Source organism: Pyrus communis, chromosome 4, assembly GCF_041283825.1.
Source record: "Pyrus communis isolate YQ-2024b chromosome 4, ASM4128382v1, whole genome shotgun sequence".
Taxonomy (NCBI): Eukaryota; Viridiplantae; Streptophyta; class Magnoliopsida; order Rosales; family Rosaceae; genus Pyrus; species Pyrus communis.
Window position 1 is genome coordinate 3,274,258 of NC_142568.1, and position 23,954 is coordinate 3,298,211.

The 23,954-nt window shown below is 35.0% G+C and overlaps 2 protein-coding genes and 1 pseudogene across 6 annotated transcripts; 1 reads left to right on the top strand and 2 right to left on the bottom strand.

Moving 5' to 3' along the window:
- Positions 1–2,380: 2,380 nt before the first annotated feature.
- CLE8 (CLAVATA3/ESR-RELATED 8) lies at positions 2,381–3,040 on the bottom strand. The gene has a single exon (XM_088692030.1). The coding sequence runs from the start codon at positions 3,038–3,040 to the stop codon at positions 2,411–2,413; it is 630 nt and encodes a 209-aa protein (XP_088548156.1). The 3' UTR covers positions 2,381–2,410.
- Positions 3,041–5,424: 2,384 nt separating this feature from the next.
- On the bottom strand, positions 5,425–12,139 carry LOC137723158 (uncharacterized). Of its 4 annotated transcripts, none has more exons than XM_068462332.2 (7): positions 11,801–12,139; positions 11,322–11,460; positions 9,255–10,334; positions 8,168–8,205; positions 7,989–8,086; positions 6,505–6,582; positions 5,425–5,825 (listed from the first exon to the last, which is right to left on the bottom strand). In XM_068462332.2, exons 2-6 carry the CDS (start codon positions 11,454–11,456, stop codon positions 6,572–6,574), a joined length of 1,362 nt encoding a protein of 453 aa, XP_068318433.1. In that variant the 5' UTR covers positions 11,457–11,460; positions 11,801–12,139; the 3' UTR covers positions 5,425–5,825; positions 6,505–6,571. The 4 variants fall into 4 exon arrangements, with proteins under 4 accessions (XP_068318433.1, XP_068318432.2, XP_088548457.1 ...); XM_068462331.2 differs by having other exon boundaries at positions 7,882–8,086; positions 11,801–12,138; XM_088692331.1 differs by having other exon boundaries at positions 11,322–11,544; positions 11,801–12,042.
- A 2,930-nt stretch (positions 12,140–15,069) lies between these two features.
- LOC137723291 (replication factor C subunit 3-like) lies at positions 15,070–21,752 on the top strand (annotated as a pseudogene). The gene is made up of 11 exons (XR_015961437.1): positions 15,070–15,254; positions 15,332–15,442; positions 15,937–15,969; positions 16,618–16,707; positions 17,034–17,215; positions 17,325–17,461; positions 17,588–17,686; positions 19,156–19,225; positions 19,475–19,549; positions 20,497–20,542; positions 21,454–21,752. The product of XR_015961437.1 is annotated as a replication factor C subunit 3-like (transcript).
- The last annotated feature ends 2,202 nt before the right edge of the window (positions 21,753–23,954 follow it).

The window sequence follows — 23,954 nt, forward strand, 5'->3', positions numbered from 1 at the left end:
TTATACCAGCATATAAAGATACACATTTGTCCATGAAGACGTAATTGTTCTTCCCTATATAGAAACTCGAGGTCTTGAATTCATATTCGTTTTCTAAGTCCAACTTTAGCATTAGAAATTTTCATACGATTAGAGTTTTGATCCTTGAATTAAAAATTCTTGAATATTAATTTTTAAGCTCGTCATAATATGGAGCAATTTGAGTAAATTAGCGACGAAAACCCAATTGAACCAAGGCACATGACCAATGCTCGAAATCACTTTCAATATATAATAATAAAATCAAAGGTTATAATATGTGAATCTCATCCTCTAGGGATTTAATCTCCAATGAGATCAAATTGCTAGTTGTTTTATGAGACTAAATACAAGTTTTGTTCCTAAATGAAAAACATTTTCCTGCAGAGAAGAAAAGTATAAAGAATTGAAATCTCTCAATTTTTTCCCCAAAGCTCGAATACGAGGTATGAGGCAATTTGACACAATATGTAGTCACATAACTTGATAGTACAAAATTTTGGTTTGAATGGTAAAAATATCGCAAAACAAAATTTAGGCCAAGCTTATTAATATTGCTAAAAACTCATAAAAAACGATATAAGTGTTGCATCAGTAAATACATTTTGCTTCGTGTGTGTGTGTGTATTAAGACAGGGGAGGGTTTAAACCCGAGTTGAAGAACAAATCTTTATTCATTAAGGCAATCCACCACTTGCAAGTTCATTTGCTATTAACTCTAAAAAAAATTAAAAACATTTCAATTATGCAAAAAGACTAAAGTGAATATATTACTTGGAAACTGATCATAGCTTTCCTCTCTACACCCACCATAAACCCTAAACTAAACTCATAAATGAACGCTATCACCAATGCCACAAAAATTTGGTTTTCTTCGTCACGTAAACCCTAGACCAGGAAAACAAGACGTACGGCAATCGCCACTGTTTACATCCAAAGTAAATATATATATATATATATTTTTTTTATATAGAAAATTTCATTTTAATTCTTAATAAATAAAAAAAAAAAGTTTTAGACTATAACCTTGTGTAAGATTAAAATTAAATTTTAGTCCCTGATACATTTAATCATCTCATTTATTAATTATATTTTGAATTTTAATTTTAGTTCCTGATACATTTAATCATCTCATTTATTAATTATATTTTGATGTTTTATTTCTTTGTTTTTTTCTATTTTTAATGCATTAATTACAATTGATTTTTATTTTCATTTCATTCATCATAATATATTTTGATATCTACATTTAGGTAAACTAATATTTTATTTATTTATATAATATAGGAATATACAATTTGTATAATCTTCATTTAGGTACATTAAATCATTAATTTGATATCTTTCGGTATATCCATTGATACAAATATATAGGTACATTAATTTAATATAATACATTTCGGTACATATATTTCGATACATTAATTCAATATAATACACTTTGGTACATACATTTCAGTATTGACATTTAAGTACATTAATTCAATATAATACATTTAGGTTCATTATAATATATGTAAGTACAAACATTTTGTTATAGTCATTTCTATACACTTATGTATTTACATATTTACATGTCACTAATTTCTTTTAATAGTTTCTCATTTAGGTTCATTTATAATTGAAAGAACTAATATGTGAATATTAATAAATTTAAGATTTTAATGTGGAGACATTAAATAAAAATGCACATTAAATAACAAAAATAGAATGCAAGTGACCTTTTAACACAATGGTGGAAAGGAGTTGAGTCCTTGCATGACAGCATGAGTTCGAATCCCGTCGGTGACTAATCTAACTCTAATAAAATCTATCGTTTGACAAAAAAAAAATATATATATATATATATATATATATATAAACTTTAATAAAAGTAGACCTTAAGGGATTAAATTGAATATATAATCTAGGTTTAAAAATAAAACAAAAAAACAAAAATTCTAATCTTAAAAAGGGAGGCAGTGATCTCGGGAAACCCAAATGCTGAACATAACGTTATAAACGTACTTGAACCCTAAACCCTAAACCCATATCGGTGAAAAAGTTTCTTTGAACTGTGACATATATGATCTGTATGGAGTTTGCTCGCGTCGATATAGCTATGTTTCTGGTTTTGTCTGGCATCGTCCCAATGGATTGGACATTTACTGAACTTTTCTACTGTCAGTGATTGCCACATATAAAATGCCTTGCATGCAATATAGTATGTATATAGATAATCTCATAAGCTGAAAGAAAAAAGTAGAGAGATTTGATCACTGATCAGATAACTGAACCAAACTAATATCCAAAACAAACAACTGAGAAAACGAAAAATAGACTGTAGTTATTGATTATAACAAAATAAAGAGAAAGTGCCAAAACTAATGGAGCTATAGCTAGCATCCATGGCTTAATTATCCAATAAGCGTCTTGAGTGAGGTTTCCGATGAACATTGGCTTCCGTGGCCGAAGAAGGTGATGGCAGTTCCTCAGGAGACTCTTCATGATTTGGACCAGAAGGCACAAGCCTCATAAGATCATAATTTGCACGTGAAGATGGTGGTGGTGGAGTATATACCTTGGAAGGGGGCTCTTCAGGAGACTCTTCATGCCCAGAAGGCACAAGCCTCATATTAAGATCATAATTTGGAAGTTCATCCAACACTTCTACAGGCGGTTGGACGAAGTGATGTAGAGGGTTTGGACCGGTAGGAACCTGCCTTTTTGATTCATAATTTGCAGGATCATCCAACACTTGTACGGGTGGTTGGACAAAGTGATGTAGAGGATTTGGACCGGTAGGAACCTGCCTCTTTGATTCATAATTTGCAGGATCATCCAACACTTCTACAGGCGGTTGGACGAAGTGATGTAGAGGGTTTGGACCGGTAGGAACCTGCCTCTTGATCCAATACTTCAAGAGTCGATGTTGCTCAGCAAGTTTGGTGGACTGTTTGTTTGGGGATCCTTGATCGCCAAAACAAGAAGAAGATAGAAAGAGAAGGCAAGTAACAAACATGTGGGTCTTAGAAAACTCCATATTTTGATTGTTTGATGGCCATTTGAACAGCCAACTACACACCTTCTTATGGTGTCTCGATTTTTTTTTTTTTCATTTTTTGGGTTAATTAAGGGTTGCTTGACCTATAATTCAACATGATTCGCTACCCATTTAGGAACGAGATTTTCTGTTCCATTAATTTCGTGCTCTAGGATTTCAATCCCATCATGTACTTAAATGATAATTTTCAGACTATTGTTAATGTAAAACATTTAGATTCGATTTTTCATTCCAGAAGTAATTTATTTGGCATAAGAAGGATCCACTTTTCCTCCAATATTTTTTTTTCAACTAAGCATTTGTGGCTTTTTCAAATTTTTATTCGTTTTTTTTTTTTTTTTTTTAAACAAACGATATCGTTAGCAGGTTAAATTGTTAGTTGTTAGGAGGAGGCGATTGGTGGGAATGCAACCCGTATCATAGTACATAGACATAATTGCTTGCCACCATTGCAGTAAAGCAAAAGTAAAACGTGGATATGAATCAAAGCTGATTTCCTAGTTAAATTGACACGCATTGAAGGCTCTTAATTCGAAGCGGAAGGCGAAGAATCAAATCCAAAAAAAAATAACCGTGGAGGGGAAGAATGAGAAAGGACATTAAAGGTTTGTTTGGTGTTGCTATGTTTTTTTAAAAAAAAAAACTACTATGTTGTGAGAATAAATAGTTCTAAAATAAAATTGTTCAATGTTATGTAATTTTTTTTTAAAAGTGCTTTTAACAAAACAAAAAACAGTGTCTTGTTGCAGTCATATTTAGAATAGAAATGTGATTGTGTAAATCCTAGGGAATCTAAGAAAGTATTATATATTCCTATTAGGAGTAGATTACCTATTCAATGTTGTAATCCTAAAGGGAAAGATTTTACCCTTTCTACTACTATAAATAAAGGCACAATGGTTTAAATCAAGCACACCTCACAATTAAATCAATCTCTCTTCTCTCTCAATATTGCCGAACCCCTCTCTCCCTAGATCATTCAATCAAATAGGCCTACAAAATGTCTGAGTATTTAGAAAACTTTTATATAAATATTCAATGATGAAAAAGGATATAGTATTGATGCAATATAATAGTTGCTAAAGAAAATAATGCAAAGGTAGAGATTATAATTTTGTAAAAGATGTGGAAGTATACTTATCATTTGAAAATTTCATTAAATAGGCATTGTTCACTATGCTTAAAAAAAAAAAAAAAATTAGAAGCATGATAGACCCTGCTTTTACTTTTCTATGATTTTCTACCGTCATTGACAATAATTTTTTTTTTTTTTTGAGTACATCAATATTTTATACTAAGAAGAGAGGAAGTTCGGCTAAGTCACACAATTGACAATCTAATTTGGTATCAAATTCGTCATCTACAAGATTCGAACCTAAGATCTTTCACTTTCAAATCAAGAGAAATATCATTAGACCGTAATACTTAATGGCTATTGACAATAATTTATAAAAAATAAAAATAAAAAAACAAGCTTTTTTTGTTTTGTTTTACCAAACACATTTGGTTCATCAGATTTTTTAATAAGCTTTTTTTTTTTTTTAAAGAAAGAAAAAGAAAAAATAAAAAGACACCACAACCCTAAAGCAGCCCTAAAATGGTGAGAAATTTTTTCAATATAATGCCGAATGCTAGTTTAAGGGAATTAACAAGCAAAAGTAATGTCCCCAAACTTTAAGGGTTAACATTGATAGACCCAAACACTAAACCGTGTCTTAAGTCTTCCCAAGGCAGAGCATTTATTGGAGGATCGCACAGCAAACCGTGAAGCCTTAAATCAATGAAGAGGAATTTGGAGTATTAGACATTGAAGTTTTGTACAATTCGATCTTTGGTCATTGAATAAAAAATTCCGAAATATCGGTCTCTGAGCTCATTATAATATGGAGCAATTGAAAAACTTAGGGACGAAAGCTCCAATTGAACCAAAGCACATGATCAACGTTCCAAATTTCACTTTCATTTTATGATAATAAAATCAAAGGGTATAGATGTGAATATCATCCTCTAGGGATTTAATCACACACAAGATTAAATACCTAGTTTTATAGGACTAACTACAAGTTTTGTTCCCTTAAATGAACATTTTCCTGCAGAGAAAAGAAGTATAAATACAAAACTCCCAAATTCTCCCCAAAGCTCGGATACGAGTTTGAGGCAATTTGGCAACAAAAAGAGGGTTTTATGTGGCAACTTGACACAAAATGCAGTCACATAACTTGCACATATCACAATGTAACAACAACAACAAAGCCTTATCCCACTAAGTGGGGTCGGCTATATGAATCATAGAACGTCATAACACTTACTTTTGTTGCACAACACAATGTAACAAATAATATAATTTATCCCCAAGTTCTAAATTAGAAAATAAAAACCAACTGAAATTTAATTGCGTTTTAATTCTCAGTTCTTACATATTCATCGACTCGTCTCAAAAAAAGAAGGCTAAGCAAGACTAAGACAATGAACACATGTTTGGTCCACAATATTCATGTGCAATATGCACATAAATGATCATGAAAACATGGATAAAGACAACAGAATAAACGGAAATTAACCCCAATAAATATACATATGTAACAACTTTTAACAAAAATGAGTACCCATAAATGATACAGAAACAAAATAATATAAATTACCCCGTGTTGAACTGTTGATATGTACAGACTTTGTTATATGCTTGGTGATCGCCGTAACCAACACCTTGAAGAACTATCTCTTAGCTTTAATATGTTGCCAATGCTCCCGAAATTACAACCACCTGCAGCATACCGACGTTACCAATAACATAAACATACCTTTCAATTTTTCTAACATATCGATTTTGGCAAGTATCTCATCATCAAATCAAAGTTACAAGCCATTCTCTCGAGGTTCATGCAGTAGAATAAAATAATGAGTTTGTATTAGACATTGAACGGATAGGCGGGAGTACAAATTTGATGTCATGGATATTGAATTTATTCCGCCACGTTCTAGACCATCCATTTAAGAGGTGAAGTCTCTGCATCATATGCATGCATGAAAAGAAAAGTGAAGAATGATACTTCTCTATAATTCTTATAATGGCACCCCATAACTAGCCACCGAACTTCTTGGATTGTGGCAGGTTGAGCTGAGAATCACCTAATTGCCATGTTAATTGACCAACTCAAATGCAATGAGGAAGTTAAAATCATTCCATATAGCACACATAAAACTTCCATGTATGTACGTGTGTGTGTAGACCTTACAAACGTGTATCCCTTTTGATGGGGAGTCAAATCGGTATCCTGTAAACTAGGAACTTTATTTATGCATTATGTATGTACATCTGTATGCATGTTTGTGTGTGTGTGAACCGCGCTACGAATAAAACAAAAGAGAGGCTCACTGCATTATGAGATCTAGTAACACCTTATGTTTTTCTAAACAGAGATCATGTAATGCTCCAATCTTACCATATTCATTCTCATTTGGAACAATGGTATACGCTATCGATGCTTCAACCCTTGGGCCATATGCACTTCACGAGCTCACTGGATAAGAAAGGCAGACAGTTAACAAATGTACAATGATGATTATACTACACATACGATGTGGATTACTCAAGATACTGATTATCCAAACAATGGGGTGTAGAAGAGAGAGAGTGCTCAACAAGTCTAACATCCCATGTGGATGAATTTATTAGTGTGCAAATGAATTGGTAAACTTCTGGCTTGAATTTGTGTCAATAACAGAGATATCCAGAATTTTCCAGGTCATCACATTCGATCTTGGATATGAATCAAACCGATTTCCCAGTAAAATTGACACACATTGAAGACTCTTCAAAACGGAAGACGAAAAATCGAATCCGAAAAAAAAGGTGGAAGGAGAAGAATGAAAAGGACAATAAAAAGGTGAGAAAAAAATTTCAATATAATGCAGAATGCTAGTTTAAGAGAATTAACAAGCAAAAGTTATATCACTAAATTCAAGGGTTAAAATTGATAGACCCAAATACTAAGCCTTGTACTAAGTTTTCTTAAGGCACAGGACGTTAACTGGAGGATCATACAACAAATTGTGAAGCCCTAGATTGGATACATAGCCAGCCTGCCCAGGTTTTTAAGCCACATTTGAGCCAAGAATATCGTGCAAAATGTGAAGGCCTAAATCAGTTGCACAATAAGAATGTCCCAGATTTCTTAAGGCATGGGGCATTAAATGGCATGAAACCTTTCCTTTTGCTAGGCTAATTTAAGAATCAAAATTGACCTCGTATGGCAAAGCTTGATAAAGCTAGGAAGTCAAAGTTCTCTTTTTCTCTGTTTGGTGATTGCATTTGCAAAAGGCCATTAACAACTACATGTGCGCAAATAGGCAAAAATTAGAAAGTTAATGCACAAGTCAGGAGTTTGTGCATCATTTCATGTGTAATACATCAAAACCTAACTTTGTTTGGATAGTAAGAAGCATTCCGAACGCAAGTGGATGAACTCATTCATTATGTGATTAGAATAAGATTTTCTTTGATAATAAGAACGTTATCAGAAAAAAATACCCAAAGAAGAGGCCTTCCCAAATGTTAAAAGACAAGCAAAAAGAAAGGTGCATCATCTTTCAAATAAAAGTAAAAGTGAATAGTGAAGAAAAATGCTCCTAGGAGGCTAAAAGATACAAATTCAAAGGCATTTTTAATGGTTCTAAACTTTCTGTGATGACATAACGGCTATATCACCTAATATAAATGATTTTATATCCGTACTCACACCAAAAAAATGAATTCAAAAACCTATCATGGTATCAGAACACCACTATCAATCACATGGTTAAAAGATACTTCAGAAAACCTTAGTGATCAGCCGCACGGATCTTCTAGGAAGGACTTTCCTAGTAATATGCTTCCTACTTGTTAAATTCTTTGCATCCGGATTACCATAGCCACTTTGAAGTTCACCTTCTATATGTTTCCTCTTTCTGGAAAGTTCTTCATTAGATTCCAAATTATCGTAACAGAAACTGTTCTTCTCAACTGAACTGGTTAACTGTGAGCATCTGCAAGGTGGGACAAGGTATAGAAGATAAGACAATTGCATATTATAATTAACAAGAACTTTTGGTTTAAAGAGAGCTTACTCTGGACTATCCCTCCCATTTGTGATGTTGTTCCTCTCCTGAAAACGGTAGTATGTTATTCCAAATCTATAACGTGACTGAAATTTATAAGCACAAAACAAACCCGTATACATTCATCCATGTTCATGCAAGCAAACACCTACACTAGAATACAAGGAGCAGAAATAAGACTTTGATGTTTAATCTTTGAAAGAAATTATTTTAATCATCAAAACCATGGTTACCTAATGATTTTGTTTTCCACGTGTGCATTATGCAGAAGCAATATATTTATATAGAACAAAAAGAGGATATGCAAGAGATAAAACAAACTTTGGATTCTTAGAAATTTTATTAACTGTTCACGTCAAATAAAACTGAATAGAGAGTTAGATTGACAATCAACAACCAAATTGTTGTAATTTAAGTAAATTTCTCTACAGTTGAAAAGAAAAAACTAATAACAGAGGATTGCAAATTAATATTAAAAACCAGCAAACTATGGAAAATGCTGGCATTTCATGATATTCAATTAGTCATAAAGAAAAAGACATCAATACATGGCAGAACAGTCCATTGCCATCATCAGATAGAAAATACAAATAACAAATCTTGAATAAACATTCAATTTGTTCCTCACAGTAGGAAAAAAATTGCAGTAAAACAGCAGAGGGCATGAAATAAATAAAATCTGTTGTTTAAATAGAAATCTTGAAGAGGTAATAACTTTATGTGCCATCCAAACACAAAGAATCTCCAACCACAACATACTCTTTTATCAGTTAAGTTAAAGCATAAGGATACTATCTTTTCTTTTTTACCCTCAACACAATATTCAATTTGAAGTATAGGGGTCCAGTATACAACTTTATTATCTAGTGTAGCTTATCTTGAACTTCACCATGATGTGAGAATTTTGAAAACAAAGAACAAATAAAACGAAAACAACAGTAAAGTACATAAACATCTAAAAAGAATCACAAACATTTTACTAAAACATCAATGATAAAACAAAATGTAGAAGTCTAAGGAATCAATAAATATGACAATGCATTATTTTTTCAGTACACCCGCAATCATGTGACAGATAGTGGAAACAGGACCATACCCACGCTTCAGCAGATTTTGGCACGTAGTTCCCCAGCAGATCAGGAACCTGCTCACATGAGCTGACTATTCCAAGTTCTGTTTCTAAATTGTCCTTTTGTACAAACAGACCCACCAATCCTCCATTTCCACAAGGTGAACATGATATGTCTTTGGAGCAACTCACAACCTCTGATGACTGCATCTCTATAGAAGCAACAGCTGAGTATCCAGGATATACCACACTAAGGTTGACAGGGCTATAATCATTCTGCAGGATTGGATTCGGACAATTATTGAGGTTTGAATTTTGATGCTCCATTATGACAGGACTTAATTGAACTTTTGATAATGAGTTGACAGCAGGAGCACAGATGGACTTCTGGAAATTATTAAGGACATTTGAATCAAGCTTGATTAAAGAGCCATCTTTAGCAAAGGAATGAGCAGCAGAAATTATCTGCTTCTGTGGAACCGAGTCAAGTTTAGATGAGACAAGTGCTTGATCTTCCACTAAATGCTCTGACACGTCTGCAGCCATGTTGCACGATCTTACTGCTGAGGTTACTGAAGTTTCAGCTAGTTTAACAGAATGATCAAGGCCCACATTGTCACTTTTTGTCGGTTCTTTATCTTCAATGTACCCATAATTTATGTTCTGTATGAAGGAACTTCTCTTTTCTTTATCACCTTTTCCAATGCACCCAAGGTCCTCATAAAGACTCATAGACTTGTTTCTGTGCACATTTTGACATGTGCAAACCTCACTTTTGAACCTCTTAGTCCACTCAGATAGGCTCGAATTGAAGTCAACATAAAGATTAATCCCCTCTTCTGACCTAACATGAAACTCAAAAGAAGAGGAAGGAACTTGTGTAGGAGTTTCCACGGAACAATCAACAGCAGTTTGAGCAGGGTATGCGCTGAAATTTATCTCCCTACTTTCAGTTTCAGGCACATTTTCCATGGTTCTATCTCTTGCCAAACCCAAAGAATCGTCAACTGAGTATTTTCTTGGGTACTCATTATGGCTAAGACCATTCCCGTTGCATTGAGCATAAAAATTCCCCCAAAGATTATACATTGGACCACCAAAACCTTCCTGTAACACATAAGAAGAATTTCCTGAGAAATCATTTAATCCTTTGAAATTCAAGACATTTATCATATAATAAAGTCCAAGCCCTAAGGCCATCTCCAGCCAAGGGCTATAGGCCACGATCGATTTTTCAAAGCAGAAATTGTTGGTTGTTTTGCTAACATTGATCACACTCTTCTAAATAGAAGAATTGGTTTAGGTATGGGTGAGAGCAGTGAGGGCTTTTGTACATTTAGCCCTAAAATTGACAAAATCAGTCTCCAACCATAGGGCTAAAGGGAATCATGCTAAGTCTGGCCCCAGGGCAGGCAACATGGAACCCCCCGGGCAGGCTAAGTTTGGCCCCAAAAAGTAATAAAATATAAAGGGTATAAAATATAGCCCTGCATGGTTGGAGATGGAAAAATTTAGCCCTAAAGTAAGTAGTCTTTAAAATATTAATTTTTGGAGGGCAGAAACAAGGCCAAGGGCTACGTTTAGCCCTCCATGACTGGAGGTGGCTTAAGAGTCCAAGTTTTCTGTATGAAATTTGAATAGGCTAAAATCTTTGAATGTCATCTTTTGTAAGTGTGATGTGAAAATACTGGAGCACTCCATTCATGCAGCACTCACAATTAGCTGAAACATGGACTATACAAGGACAGACTAACAGATCCAACAATAAGCATAAAAACATGGGTACAGTTGGAAAGTGTTCCGATTTATGTCTCTTAAATATATATATATATATATATATATATATATATAACCATGACGAGAATCCAAACGTTGCATTATTTTTCGCTTTCAGTTAACCCTGTAAACTTCATTTAACGGTTTGTAAATTCCCATTTGAAGCAAATGATTGGCCAGCTCAAGCTCCCACCTCATTAATTATCGACAAATGGGAGCATTCCCATGAGAAATTGGAGGATATCATGAAAATGTTATAGTCCATAACGTAATATTAAATCGAATGATAGTAGGATATCATTAGCCTGAAAAATGTACCTGTAAGTAAGCAATCAGAGACATTGCCAAATCCGAATGCGATTTATTTGCAGGCAAGCCATATCTTTTGCACAATGTTTGAAGCTCTTTCCTTGAGAGGTTGTAATAAAAATCCTCATTCCCGTTGTTCGCCATCAATCTACATCAGAAAAATGTAAGAACAAGGATCTCGTTTAAGGGCACATCATTAGGGTTTCAATCAATTCCAGATTGTTGAGTAGTCCTAGCAAAAATGAGTACAAAAACTAAAATGAAGACATCAAACTCGAAACAAGGACGAAAAATCGATAAAATTAACGAAACATCCGCACTAATTGCGCCACTTCCTACATGCTGAAATCGAAAAACTTCGGAAGAAGAAAGCTCTAAAATTTTAACCCTATTTGTGCTTTTGTAATGCTAATTAACCCAAATGCAACTCTAATTAGCAAAATTAAGCCCTAATTTGAACATAAACTAACAAAATTTGAATCCCTTACAGAAGATTAGCCCCTCTGTAGCTCCTTTTCAGCTCCGTCACTTTAACTTCCTGGTTATTCTGTAAACAACCGTTTCAGAGCAACCACTGTAAATCAGAGGCCTGCAACTCTAGATATGTTTTTGGCACCACAAACAGAGCATAGCAAGTGATTTAGTTTTCACCAGCAAAGATTTTCTTCCGCTTCAGATCGACCTCCTCCCGCCCTCTCTGACTCTCTCTCTCTCTCTCTCTGACTCTCCCTCTCTGGATGCACCTTTTGTTTGAAAAAAAGGTTCACCTGACCCACTCTCTGTCTTATTCTCTTTCTCCCGCGCCTCAAGCTGGAAATTTTCGCTCTATTGAACTTCGGTCAATGTTTGGTTTTGTCCTTGGAAATTACAATTAAGCCACTGTTTATCCTCTCAAAAACAATAATATTTGACTACTCACAGATGAGTAGGGACTCTTACTCAAAATTTCTTAAAATTGTTTGTTGTTAATTTATAGAATTTCGTGTTTATAATCATAACCGTTCATATTATAAATCACCCTATAAAGATCGCATCTGCAAAAAATCAATTAAAATTAAGGTCGTTTAGTTATCAAACTATTTAAAAATAAATGATAGATATTAGTAAAAGCATTACGAACCGTTTATGTATTTACTACAATAGATGGACTAAACGACCTTAGTTTTAATTAATTTTTTACAGAGATAATCTTTACAGTGTAATTCATAGTATGAACGGTTTTGATCATAAACACAAAATTCTGTAATTAAAATATTAGGAATTTTGAGTATGAGTTTCTTCATCTTTGAGTAGCAAAGTATTGTTCTTTAAAAAATTGTAGAAATGATTCTTTAACTTTAATGCAGTTAGAGCGGTGATCCTTTAACTAAAAATTCATGGTCATTATTCTCTTAATTCATCAAAATGCAGAGTTATAGTCATTTTCGTCAACTCAGTCATAATTTTGTCAAAATGAGTCATGTTGGATTGGAAAGACCATTGCTACAATTGGATTAAAGTTGAGGGATCATTGTTCCAATTAGGCTAAAGTCAAGATTTTAAAAGACGTTAAGCGCTAGTTGAGTGGCCAGCTGGGGCCTAGGTGTCACATCTCGGCCCGGGGCGGACCACTTCCCGGGCCTGCTCCACCACCGTAGCACAATATTGTCCACTTTGGGCTTACCATTCCCTCGCGGTTTTGTTTTTGGGAACTCACGAGCAACTTCCCAGTGGGTCACCCATCATGGGATTGTTCTAGCCTCCTTCTCGCTTAACTTCGGAGTTCCTACGGAACCCGAAGCCAGTGAGCTCCCAAAAGGCCTCGTGCTAGGTAGGGATGGGAATATACATTTAAGGATCACTCCCCTGTGGGATGTGGGATGTCACAATCCACCCCCTTAGGGGCCCGACGTCCTCGTCGGCACACCACGGCCAGGGTTAGGCTCTGATACCAAATTGTCACATCCCGGCCCAAGGAGGACCACTTCCCGGGCCCGCTCCACCACCGTAGCACAATATTGTCCGCTTTGGGCTTACCATTCCCTCACGGTTTTGTTTTTGGGAACTCACGAGCAACTTCCCAATGGGTCACCCATCATGGGATTGCTCTAGCCTCCTTCTCGCTTAACTTCGGAGTTCCTACGGAACCCGAAGCCAGTGAGCTCCCAAAAGGCCTCGTGCTAGGTAGGGATGAGAATATACATTTAAGGATCACTCCCCTGTGTGGGATGTGGGATGTCACACTAGGCCTTAGGCCAACTAGGCATATTTAAGTAAATATATTATATTTCATGTAAATAAGTGTTTGTTTATACTTAAAATATATATAATTTCATCATAAACTACAAAATAGAATGATATATATATATATATATATATATATATATATTATGAAGTATTGGAACATAATGAAAACATAGAGAACAAGCATATAATATGTGTTCATTTAACTATTCAGCAAATCTCTTACAATTTATTGGAAAAAAAAGTAAAAAATAAAAATAAAAAATGAAAATGATCTATTTTTTGTCCAAGTAAGTTGCAGGCTAAGCGGGTGCCTAATTAGGTCTAGGTATCATTTCTTAATTTTTAAACGCCTAGGCATTAATCGGGACGATAGCCAGCCGCCTAGCGCCAGTGGCTAAAGTTAAGAGACTATTCCTCCAATTAGATTAAAATTGAGGATCATTGCTACAATTTTTTTGAGAAAAGATCATCTCCGGATCTCTTCCACCAAGGCCACTAGATCATGTGATGTGGGCATTTCAAGTTTCATCCAACGATTCATCTGATCATTGCTACAATTAAGCTACTATTTATCCTTTCAAAAAGAACAATATTTGGATAAGTAGGAACTTCTACTCAAAATTTCTCAAAATTATTCGTTGTCAATGTTTATAATCAGAACCGTTCATATTATAAATCACTTTTTAAAAATCATCACTGCAAAAAAAATCAATTAAAACTAAGGTCTTTTAGTTATCAAACTATTTAAAAACAAATGAACGGTATTGGTAAAAGTATTACGAACCGTTTATATATTTGCTACAATAAATTGACTAAATGACCTTAATTTTAATTTATTTTTTACAGAGATGATCTTTACAGTGTGATTCATAGTATGAACGGTTCTGATCATAAGCACAAAGTTATGTGATTAAAATATTATGAATTTTGAGTAGGAGTTTCTTTATCTTTGAGTAGCTAAGTATTGTCCTTAAAAAATTGTAGAAATGATTCCTTAACTTTAATGCAATTAGAGCGGTGATCCTTCAATTGAAAATTCATGGTAATTGGTCTCTTAATTTATCAAAACACATAGTTATAGTCATTTTCGTTAACTCGGTCAAAATTCCGTTAAAATGAATCGTGTTGGATTGGAATTATCAATGCTACAATTGGGTTAAAATTGATGGATCATTGCTCTAATTGGGCTAAAGTTGAGGGACTATTCCCAAATTGGATTAAAGTTGAGGGATTACTGCTACAATTTTTCTCATTTCGTTTTCCATATTTGCCCATTTATTCAGCTTTACGTGTGTGGCACGTGATTCATTTTGATGAAAATTATAACGGAATTGATGAAAATGAGCATAACTACACGTTTTAAAGAATTAAAAGATCAAATGATCATAAATTTTTAGTTAAGAATCTATTACTCCAATTAAATTCTCCAAATTAGTTGAGTACCACAATAAAATGACTAATCTACACTGTATTTGCCGTCGGATGAATCCAACGGTTATAATAAAATAGATGTCCCAGATTAGGCCCCCACACACAGAGTGGAATTTCGCGCCACTTTTGTCCTCCGGTGATTTTCTTACTTTTTCCTTGCCTGATTTCTCCAAGTGACGGCGGTGAAGACTGAAGAAAAAGATGCTGTGGGTGGACAAGTACCGACCCAAAACCCTAGACCAGGCAATTGTCCACCAAGACATCGCCCAAAACCTCAAGAAACTCGTGCAACTCTACCCCTCCCTCGTCGATTTCAATTCCCAATTTCTACGATTTCATAACCCTAACTTCTTCTTGTGCAGGTTGCAGAGCAGGATTGCTCCCATTTGATTTTTTATGGCCCTTCCGGCTCCGGCAAGAAAACCCTCATCATCGCCCTCCTCCGTCAGGTTTTCGGTCCCAGCGCCGATAAGGTCCCAATTTGCTCATACATTTTCCCGTTTATTTGTTTTGACCATTTGGGACTCAAATTATTGATCTTTTTCTTTTGGGTCTTCTTTCCACCTTTATATGGTTTGTTTTGGTATAAAATGGATTACAGAGCTATAACGAAAAGAATTAGATGAAGAAAAAAATGCTTAGCTCTTAAACATGCAAGGATGGATTCCTCCTTACAAGTCAATCACAATCCGAAAAGTTTGCATCTTTTTTATCTTTGCGGTTCCAGTAATGATCAGTTCGTCCGTATAAGCCAACTCATAGAAACTACGGTTTGCTTGTAAGGAGTGGAATAGCTCCTTACATGTAAGGAGTCAATAGTTGATAAAGTACCCCACTTAAAGTTGTATCATATACATAAATCTATCACCATAATTAAACGGGCATTTTATGGAAGAAGAATGATGTTTTCTTCTATTTGAAATTTTGTTTGTTGGCGTTTGAGAAATTTTGTGATTGTGGTTGGCAGGTGAAGGTGGAAAATAGGACATGGAAAGTTGATGTAAGCTTCACCTTCTTTTGATTGATGGGAATGATCATTGTTGCAACTTCTGTAAAAATTATTGCTTATCTGTCATTTAGGTGAAAAGCTCTGTTAAATTCCGGTTGCATATCTGAATGATTAATTAATTATGAATTCAAATTCAACTTTCTCCTCTTTATGATTCATTTCTCATTTCCTTGTTCAGAAGGCATGGATTGGTGTTTCTTACCTCTATTTGTTAGCTTCTTGAAACGAAATTAGGTGCTTACTTTTATTTTGAGAGAAAAACCTCCAAAGATTGGAGCTTTAGGACATATTTTAGATCTCTTACATGATATGGCAGAAGGACACTGACATCTCCAACCTTTGTTGAGCATAGTATATTAACCAATTTATAACGCACACCTTATTTCCAGATTCATGAAAGATTATTTTCCTTTGAACATCTCCTTGTTCAACCTAAAACTATTGTTCTATTGTTTTTGATCTCCTTATAACTGGTATTTGATTAAATCCTTCACTTGCTTCATTTGATTTTTCTTGTATTCCATTTTAACTAGAATTTTTTTTTTCCTATGATTTATTATACAATGTCAAGCACAAACCATATTGAACTGACTACAATGTCAAGCACAAACCATATTGAACTGAACCCCAGTGATGCAGGCTTTCAGGACAGATATATTGTCCAAGAGATAATTAAAGAAATGGCTAAAAATAGGCCCATTGACACAAAAGGGAAAAAAGTATACAAAAGTAAGTTTAACTAATATCCTATTTCTTATGAATACACACTTATCCAATGTATACGTTTTGAAGTATTTCTTTTGTACATTCACTTGAACAGGATGCAATATTTCTTTAGAATAATTCGCTTTTCATCTTTAGTTTTTTTTTTTAATTTGTTTTCTCATCCTTTTCACAGTTCCTTGCAATAGGCATTGAATCTTTCTCTCTCATCCCCATTCAATAAAACTAAGAAAACGAAGAAAATGCAGTTGGATGATCAACAAATTGGGTGTTTCGGTCTTTACGATTTGTGTCTTGAATCTACTGATAACATGTCCTCTTTGCAATGCCAGTCTTAGTGCTGAATGAAGTTGACAAGCTTTCAAGAGAAGCGCAGCATTCTCTTCGAAGAACTATGGAGAAATATAGTGCTTATTGCCGGCTAATACTATGCTGTAACAGTTCTTCAAAGGTTACTGAAACAATCCGGTCTCGGTGTCTAAATGTGCGAATAAATGCGCCAACAGAAGACCAGGTTAAATTTACAAGCATACAACTTTTAGAATTTGATATCATAAAGTATGTTGACTTCCACTGTCATTTACTTCTCATTTGATGATTTCATGTGGAACCTTTTGTGCCAGATTGTTAAGGTATTGGAGTTCATTGGAAAGAAGGAAGCGCTGCAACTTCCTTCTGGATTCGCTGCTCGTATAGCTGAAAAATCAAATAGGAGCTTAAGGAGAGCTATATTGTCATTAGAAACTTGTTGCGTTCAACAGTTAAGTGCCAGAGTTCTAATTGGTCATCAGTTGTGTGAAGCAGTTATTTTCTTTCTATTCGCCTTGCAGGAATAGCACAGGTTCTGATGGCTATGGTCTTCTGTGTACTTTTCATGTGATTGTAGGTATCCCTTAACAAGTAACCAAGCGATTCCCCCATTGGACTGGGAGGAATATGTTTCTGAAATCGCCTCTGATATAATGAAGGAGCAGAGCCCAAAAAGGTTTGGCTCTTACAATATTGACATCTATTGCAGCATTTTGTCTGTAGTTTGAAATTGTTCTAGTTCAATGGTCAAATTGAACTCAAGAAAACACTGTAAAATGTGGAAAGCCATTGGCTGGCCTATTTGTCTAGTAGAGGCTGCCCCCATTAATTTTATTTTCATTCATCATATTTCTTTCACAACAACATATCCAATTGAACTTATGTAGATGTTTCATTAATTGGGTTGCGTCAAATAGCCAATTTCACACTTTTTCGTATTTTTTTGTTTATTAGTTATCTAAAGGAAGAAAGGAAAAAGAAAGCCACTGTGGATTGGCTCAAACTCTCTAGGTTTCTTGCTCTGATGAAAAATAAATAAAATCATTGGCAGCTCAAATAATAGCTTCTTATGCAAGATCCATAGGAGGTCTATCATCATGTAGCATTTTCCGAATTAGGTATTGGACCTTAGAACCCTCTTTGCACACCATTTTAAGAGCATGCCACCTTTCATGTTCCTCGTTCTAATTCTTGGATCTCCCACTGTGGATGCCCACAGATTTACGGTATGCATGTCACTTATTTACTTTCCTTGTAGTGAGATTTTTATGACAAGCATTTTTGGCATCTTCTAGTACTTGGACTTTGGTTTATGAATGAAGATCATGGTGTAAATTCAGTGAGTTCTTGTCAGAGTTACTTTATTATTCTTTGTTGCTTGTGAATGCTATACTTTGCCTTTAAACTTTTTCTTGTATCTTACTGTACAACCTTGGATGCACTATTCTTGGAATACTCTTTTGATAAACAAAATAACTTCTTCTTATCACATGCCCTACCATTTGTGATATCTTGATGCATGTATGCATAAATCATAATCCATCTTCCCCTCCTTTGCAACATTTCATTGATGGTTTATCTGCCATTAGATGATTGTCAGTCTCATTGGCCTTTGTGGTTTCTCTTTCTGGAATTGAAGCAGAATAGAGTCCACATAGCCAGATGTGACATAATTTTTATGCATCCTGAAGTTCGTTGCATTTTGGATTAATCTTGTAAAACATAATTCAGCCATCCAGTTCTGTGTCTAACCTCCCATGACATTTTGTCAAATTTTTCGGTCTGTCATCTAGATTATGTGAAAGAGTTGTATATTTTGAATCTAAGGTCATGATTATTAAAAAAGGCTTTATATTCCCACCAAGGGAGATTTTGTAATTACATGAAAATGGAGACCGGCTGGCCCTTGTTTAGTGTAATGCAATTATCTAACATGAAAGGATTTGAAAATTTCATTTTTGTTATTTTGTTAGAAGATTCTGTATTTAATTCATAATGGGATGTCTGAAGTCTGAAGTTTTTCCTTATATTTTTGTAGCTATATGCACGATTTTTGAAGCATGAATGGTGATTCCTGGCTTCTCATTCGGATCTTCTACTATTTCCTAAAGTTTTTCTGATAAAAATTTATTCTGTTTGCTTAAGGCTTTATCAGGTGCGGCAGAAGCTGTATGAGCTACTTCTAAATTGTATTCCTCCAGAGATCATCTTGTAGGTACAATTATTTTCCTTTATTATTGTTTTCTATAATTTGTTGCCCTACCTTATTTGTTTTAGGGATTATTAAGTGGTAAAAATTTTATGAGCTCATTTAATCCTACAGAATAATCGTTAGGGATTATTAAGTGGTAAAAATTTTATGAGCTCATTTAATCCTACAGAATAATCGTTAAGTGTGTCTTTCTTTTTGTTTCTACAGTTTTTGCTCAATTGAATTTGAAAGTTATATCTTCTGTTATCTCAGAGGCTGCTTTATGAGTTATTGAAGAAATTGGATGCAGAACTGAAGCATGAGGTCTGCCATTGGGCTGCGTAGTACGTAAGTATAATCATTTTCCGTACCCTTGGTTCCAATTTGAGTTCCTTTTACACAATGTGGTTAGATCAAGTTGTATATATATTGACGATCTCTGCTTATTATGAGCTTGCATCTGTTGTGCTGCAAATAAACATTAGCATACCACGACCACAAAAGTTATGCTTAGCATGCTGACGCCATCACATTGGTCCACAAGTTAATAAAGTTTTGCACATTTGGCATTTCATGTCATAATGTCCTAATAGTCATTTTCCTTCATTTTTTAAAATCTTCCCCACCCGCTTTACATATTATGGTAAATGATAAAATCCCGAGAAGACAATGCAGTTAGGGTATCGGGTAGTATAATTGGTGGATTCTTCTGGTCGTCATTTGATGTTATTGTATGGTATTGGGAGCTAGGTTGATTCATGGAGTTCCCAAATAGCATATGCTATTTGGTCAAAGTATATGCAATTGCAATTATAATTCGGCTGTATTGTTGAATACATTATCATGGATTTGGGCATTTGGGCTTAGGCCTTCCACGGTAGTTTGAATGAGTGGGATACCTATACACAAGAATCAGGCAACCTACTGTCTAGTGTAACACTACTGCTACACTAGTGTGAGAGAGTTCAATATATTAATACTACACTCATGAGTTCAATATATTGGTATCGCACTCAGTTTCCGGCCCAAATATATTGGTATCATACTCACTTTTGCCGGCCTACTGTGGAAGGCCTTAGTGAGACCAATAAAAAGGAATTATCAGGTTTATTTTTTATTAACACAATGTATTATTTGTATCATAATATTTTATATTCCACAAGGCATAGCTTAAGCCTTAATGTGTTGACGCATAAGCTTTTTGGGGAATATCTTTACATCTTATTGTCCTCTGGGGCTACACCTTTGTAATCTTGTAGAATTATCTTTACATTGCATTTCATTTTTGTTTACAGGAACACAGGATGCTTCTTAGGCAGAAAGCCATATTTCACCTTGATGGTATTTCTATCTCTCTGGATGCAGCATGAGATTATGATAAGTAAAAACGAGGAAACCATACACATTGTTATGTTGGATGCTCTGGATTTATGGGTTAAAGTGTTTTCAAAATATACTTGACTGGAAAAAAAATGAAAAGTATTAGAATACCTTCACATAGTGAAAACAACACCTCATTGCATTTAAGGTTTCATCTATTTTATGTGTGCATGGTAGATATATTAGATTTGGCAACACTGAGTAATGTTGGATGCCGGCTTTTTATAGTGTGTGCGATATTGTTTTTGTATTCGTGTTTTTTTATTTTTTGTTTTGAAAAGAAAAAGGATTGGAATGACGAAATGATATTAAACCTAGAACTGAAAACCATTTACAATTAATACAAGCAGTTTATGTATTATTCATCCTTTCTTCTTCATATGTTTCATGTCCTTTCTCCCTCTCCTCACCATCTCCATTTTTCTCTCTACGAACAGGCTTTTAGTTTTCAGTACATATACCCAAACTGTTGCTAGATATTTGTTTGCTTACCAATTTAGATAGAGGCAATCTGCTAGTGAAACTACTTACCATATTTCTCCCGCAGAGTAACTTTTCTGGCCATCAAGATTCATTTAGGTTAGTAATTACAGCTTCCCCTTTAGCATGTGCCCTTCAAGCAGTTACAACGGCATTGGTTACATGTTATATAATATCAGATTCCGTTTTCTGTTACAACTGTCAGAATCAAGGTGGTTTTGATAGATTCTAGCATCCGATGATCTCTCTCTCCCTTTCTCACACACGCGCGCACATACATTTCTCTATGTTTGTGGGGGCTTGTACTCTTGAATGACACATTAGACAAAATGAAGTTGCCTATTGAACTGGCGTTGCCTCTAATGGAGTTCCTCTCAATCTTATTTTGCCAGCATTCATGGCGAAGTTCATGAGCATCTATAAGGCTTTCCTTGAAGCGTTTGGCTGAACACTGCACTAGCATGGTTTCCCATCGACCTGAAATGTATTTGTTCAACTTGATGGCAATGAATTGTGCACACAATACGGTGGTTATTGTGTCAGTTGATGTTATGGATGACGTGTATTGCCAGCATCATGTAAGATGGTTTCATTTTCTTCCTGTTTTTCTCTTTTAGTTTGTAGAATAGCTAGTTTGGCATCCTCCTATTGAGAAAAACTGTCAACTTGTTTATGCTGCATTTTCCTGAAAGATTGTTTTGGAAAATAAAAAAGTCTGTTTATCGGTGGAACATTTGTTATTCCATTGCCCATGGACCCAGGCATCTGGTTCTCCTCTTCGCTAAATTATCGGATTGATATCCATTCTTTTTCCACTTTCGATCGGTGGATGTTGAATCTCTCAAAAGTGGCAGCCGAGGATGGTACGGCTCAATCCCGTCCCCTTACGGTGGTCTTCTTCGTTTGCTGGGGGATCTCGAAAACCAGATGTCAATGTGTTTTTTAACACAAATCCCTGTCTCCATTCACTACAGCAAGGAAGGCCAACGTTGCTGCTTGGGAGTTTCTTGCCTCCACGCCCACTCCCGCTTTGGGACCTTCTCGTTGACCAACAACTGTTACAATTTGGGCCCCTTGTGCTTCTTTTGTGAAAGTAAATTTTGATGGATCTCTCTCGTTGCCCAACCGGGAGATGGGAGTGGCTGTCGTAATCCGTGATCATATGGGTACCGTTGTGGGTGGGCATGGCACCCGGGGGATGGTTGCATCCCCCTCTTGGAAGTGGAGGCTCGTGCTGCGGCTTTGGCAACATCAACGGCAATTTCAAAAAAGTATACCAAGGTAATCTTTGGGTCTGATTCTACCGAGCTTATTTAGAGTATTAACGGGCCTCGTATTTCTGCTCCCTTGACGATTTTTCCTATTTGGGCCTAAATCAGGAATCTCTCTCATCGTTTCCAGTCCTGCAAGTGGACCTCGATCCCCTGCCAAGCGAATTCCGTGGCCGACTGAGTTGCATCGCATTTTAAAATAGGAATGTACCTGGAAGTCTGGGTGACCAGACCCCTATCCACTCTAGTTCATATCCTATCGTAAGATGGTCTGCCATGTCCACATTAGGTGTTTATAATGGTTATAGGCAGGGGATCCCTTTAGTTCTGTGTTTGTTTTCCTTTGTCCCCTTCCCCTATAATCATTACGTTTTACTCAGGGCCGGCCCAGGCCTAGTGCCGGCTGGCGACTGTTAGGGGGCTCAAAAAAAATTGGGGCACCAAAATTATTATAGTGGTATACTCATATATATTTTCATAAAAGGATAAATATTTAAAATTTGGAAAATTAACAAAGAAATTTAACTAGAATTGGCGGTTTTTGTTGTTTGAAATTAATGAGAGGTCATGGGTTCAAAACATCATGAGTGTTTATTTACTTTACAAATTTCTTTTGGGAAATTTTATTTGAACTTATCTAACATTTTTTTACCCTAACTTACTCTTTACACCGACATAATTTTTTATTAAATTATCAATATCTCTTTAAACCCAAATTTACTACCTAAACTATCCTTACAAACCCAATTCAATATGTAAATTTATCTTAACACCAATTTGAAAAATAAAAAACCAAAATCAAAACATTCTCTCATTCCAACAGTTGCTTTCGATGGAGTCTCTATCACCCTCTATAGTGTTGCCCTCGATAAATCTTAGGTTGCTTTGCATGACCATGTCAAACAAGTTGTCCCCTCTAAACTACCCTCTTGCATTTATTGTGGCTTCTCCAACTTACTTGGTAGTGTGTGCATATATTTGAGTTAAGAGTTCATCGTGTTTGTACAGAAAAGCCTCATTGAGCTTGAGTTTTATCCAACTGTTGTAACATTCTAGGTAGGCTGCAGAAACAACACTAATGAACTTAAAGATTTTTTTAATATCTTTTTTATTTATTAGTCTGCATGGATTTTATAAGAGTTATATGTAGACCACGTTCAGATTCGGAAGATTGATGTATGTACAACATTAATTTGCATAATTCTTACTGGTGAAGAAAATTACGGTTCAAGAGAAACTTGAAAGATTAGCGAGACGAAGAAACACGAACTATTGTGATGTCAAAGAAAGAAGTATTTAAAAATGATGAAACAAGTACACGAATGTAAATTGAAGAACCACATTTTCTTATAACATTATGAGTTTATGAACACCACATTAAGTTCAACAAAAAAAAAAAAAAAAAAAAAAAAAAACTTCAATATCATGTAATTTCTAACTAATCAAGGAATTGCCCACACAAAATTTTAACCTCGTCAGTTAATTAAAAGCATGTGATTATACTGTACTTGGTTTAAAATCATTACTGAGGGTCTAATCGCAAAACTCATCTAGAGAACAAAGTGTTAATTAAATTAAAGAGGTATAAGCCAATTTATTGAGTTTTTGTCACAATAGAACGT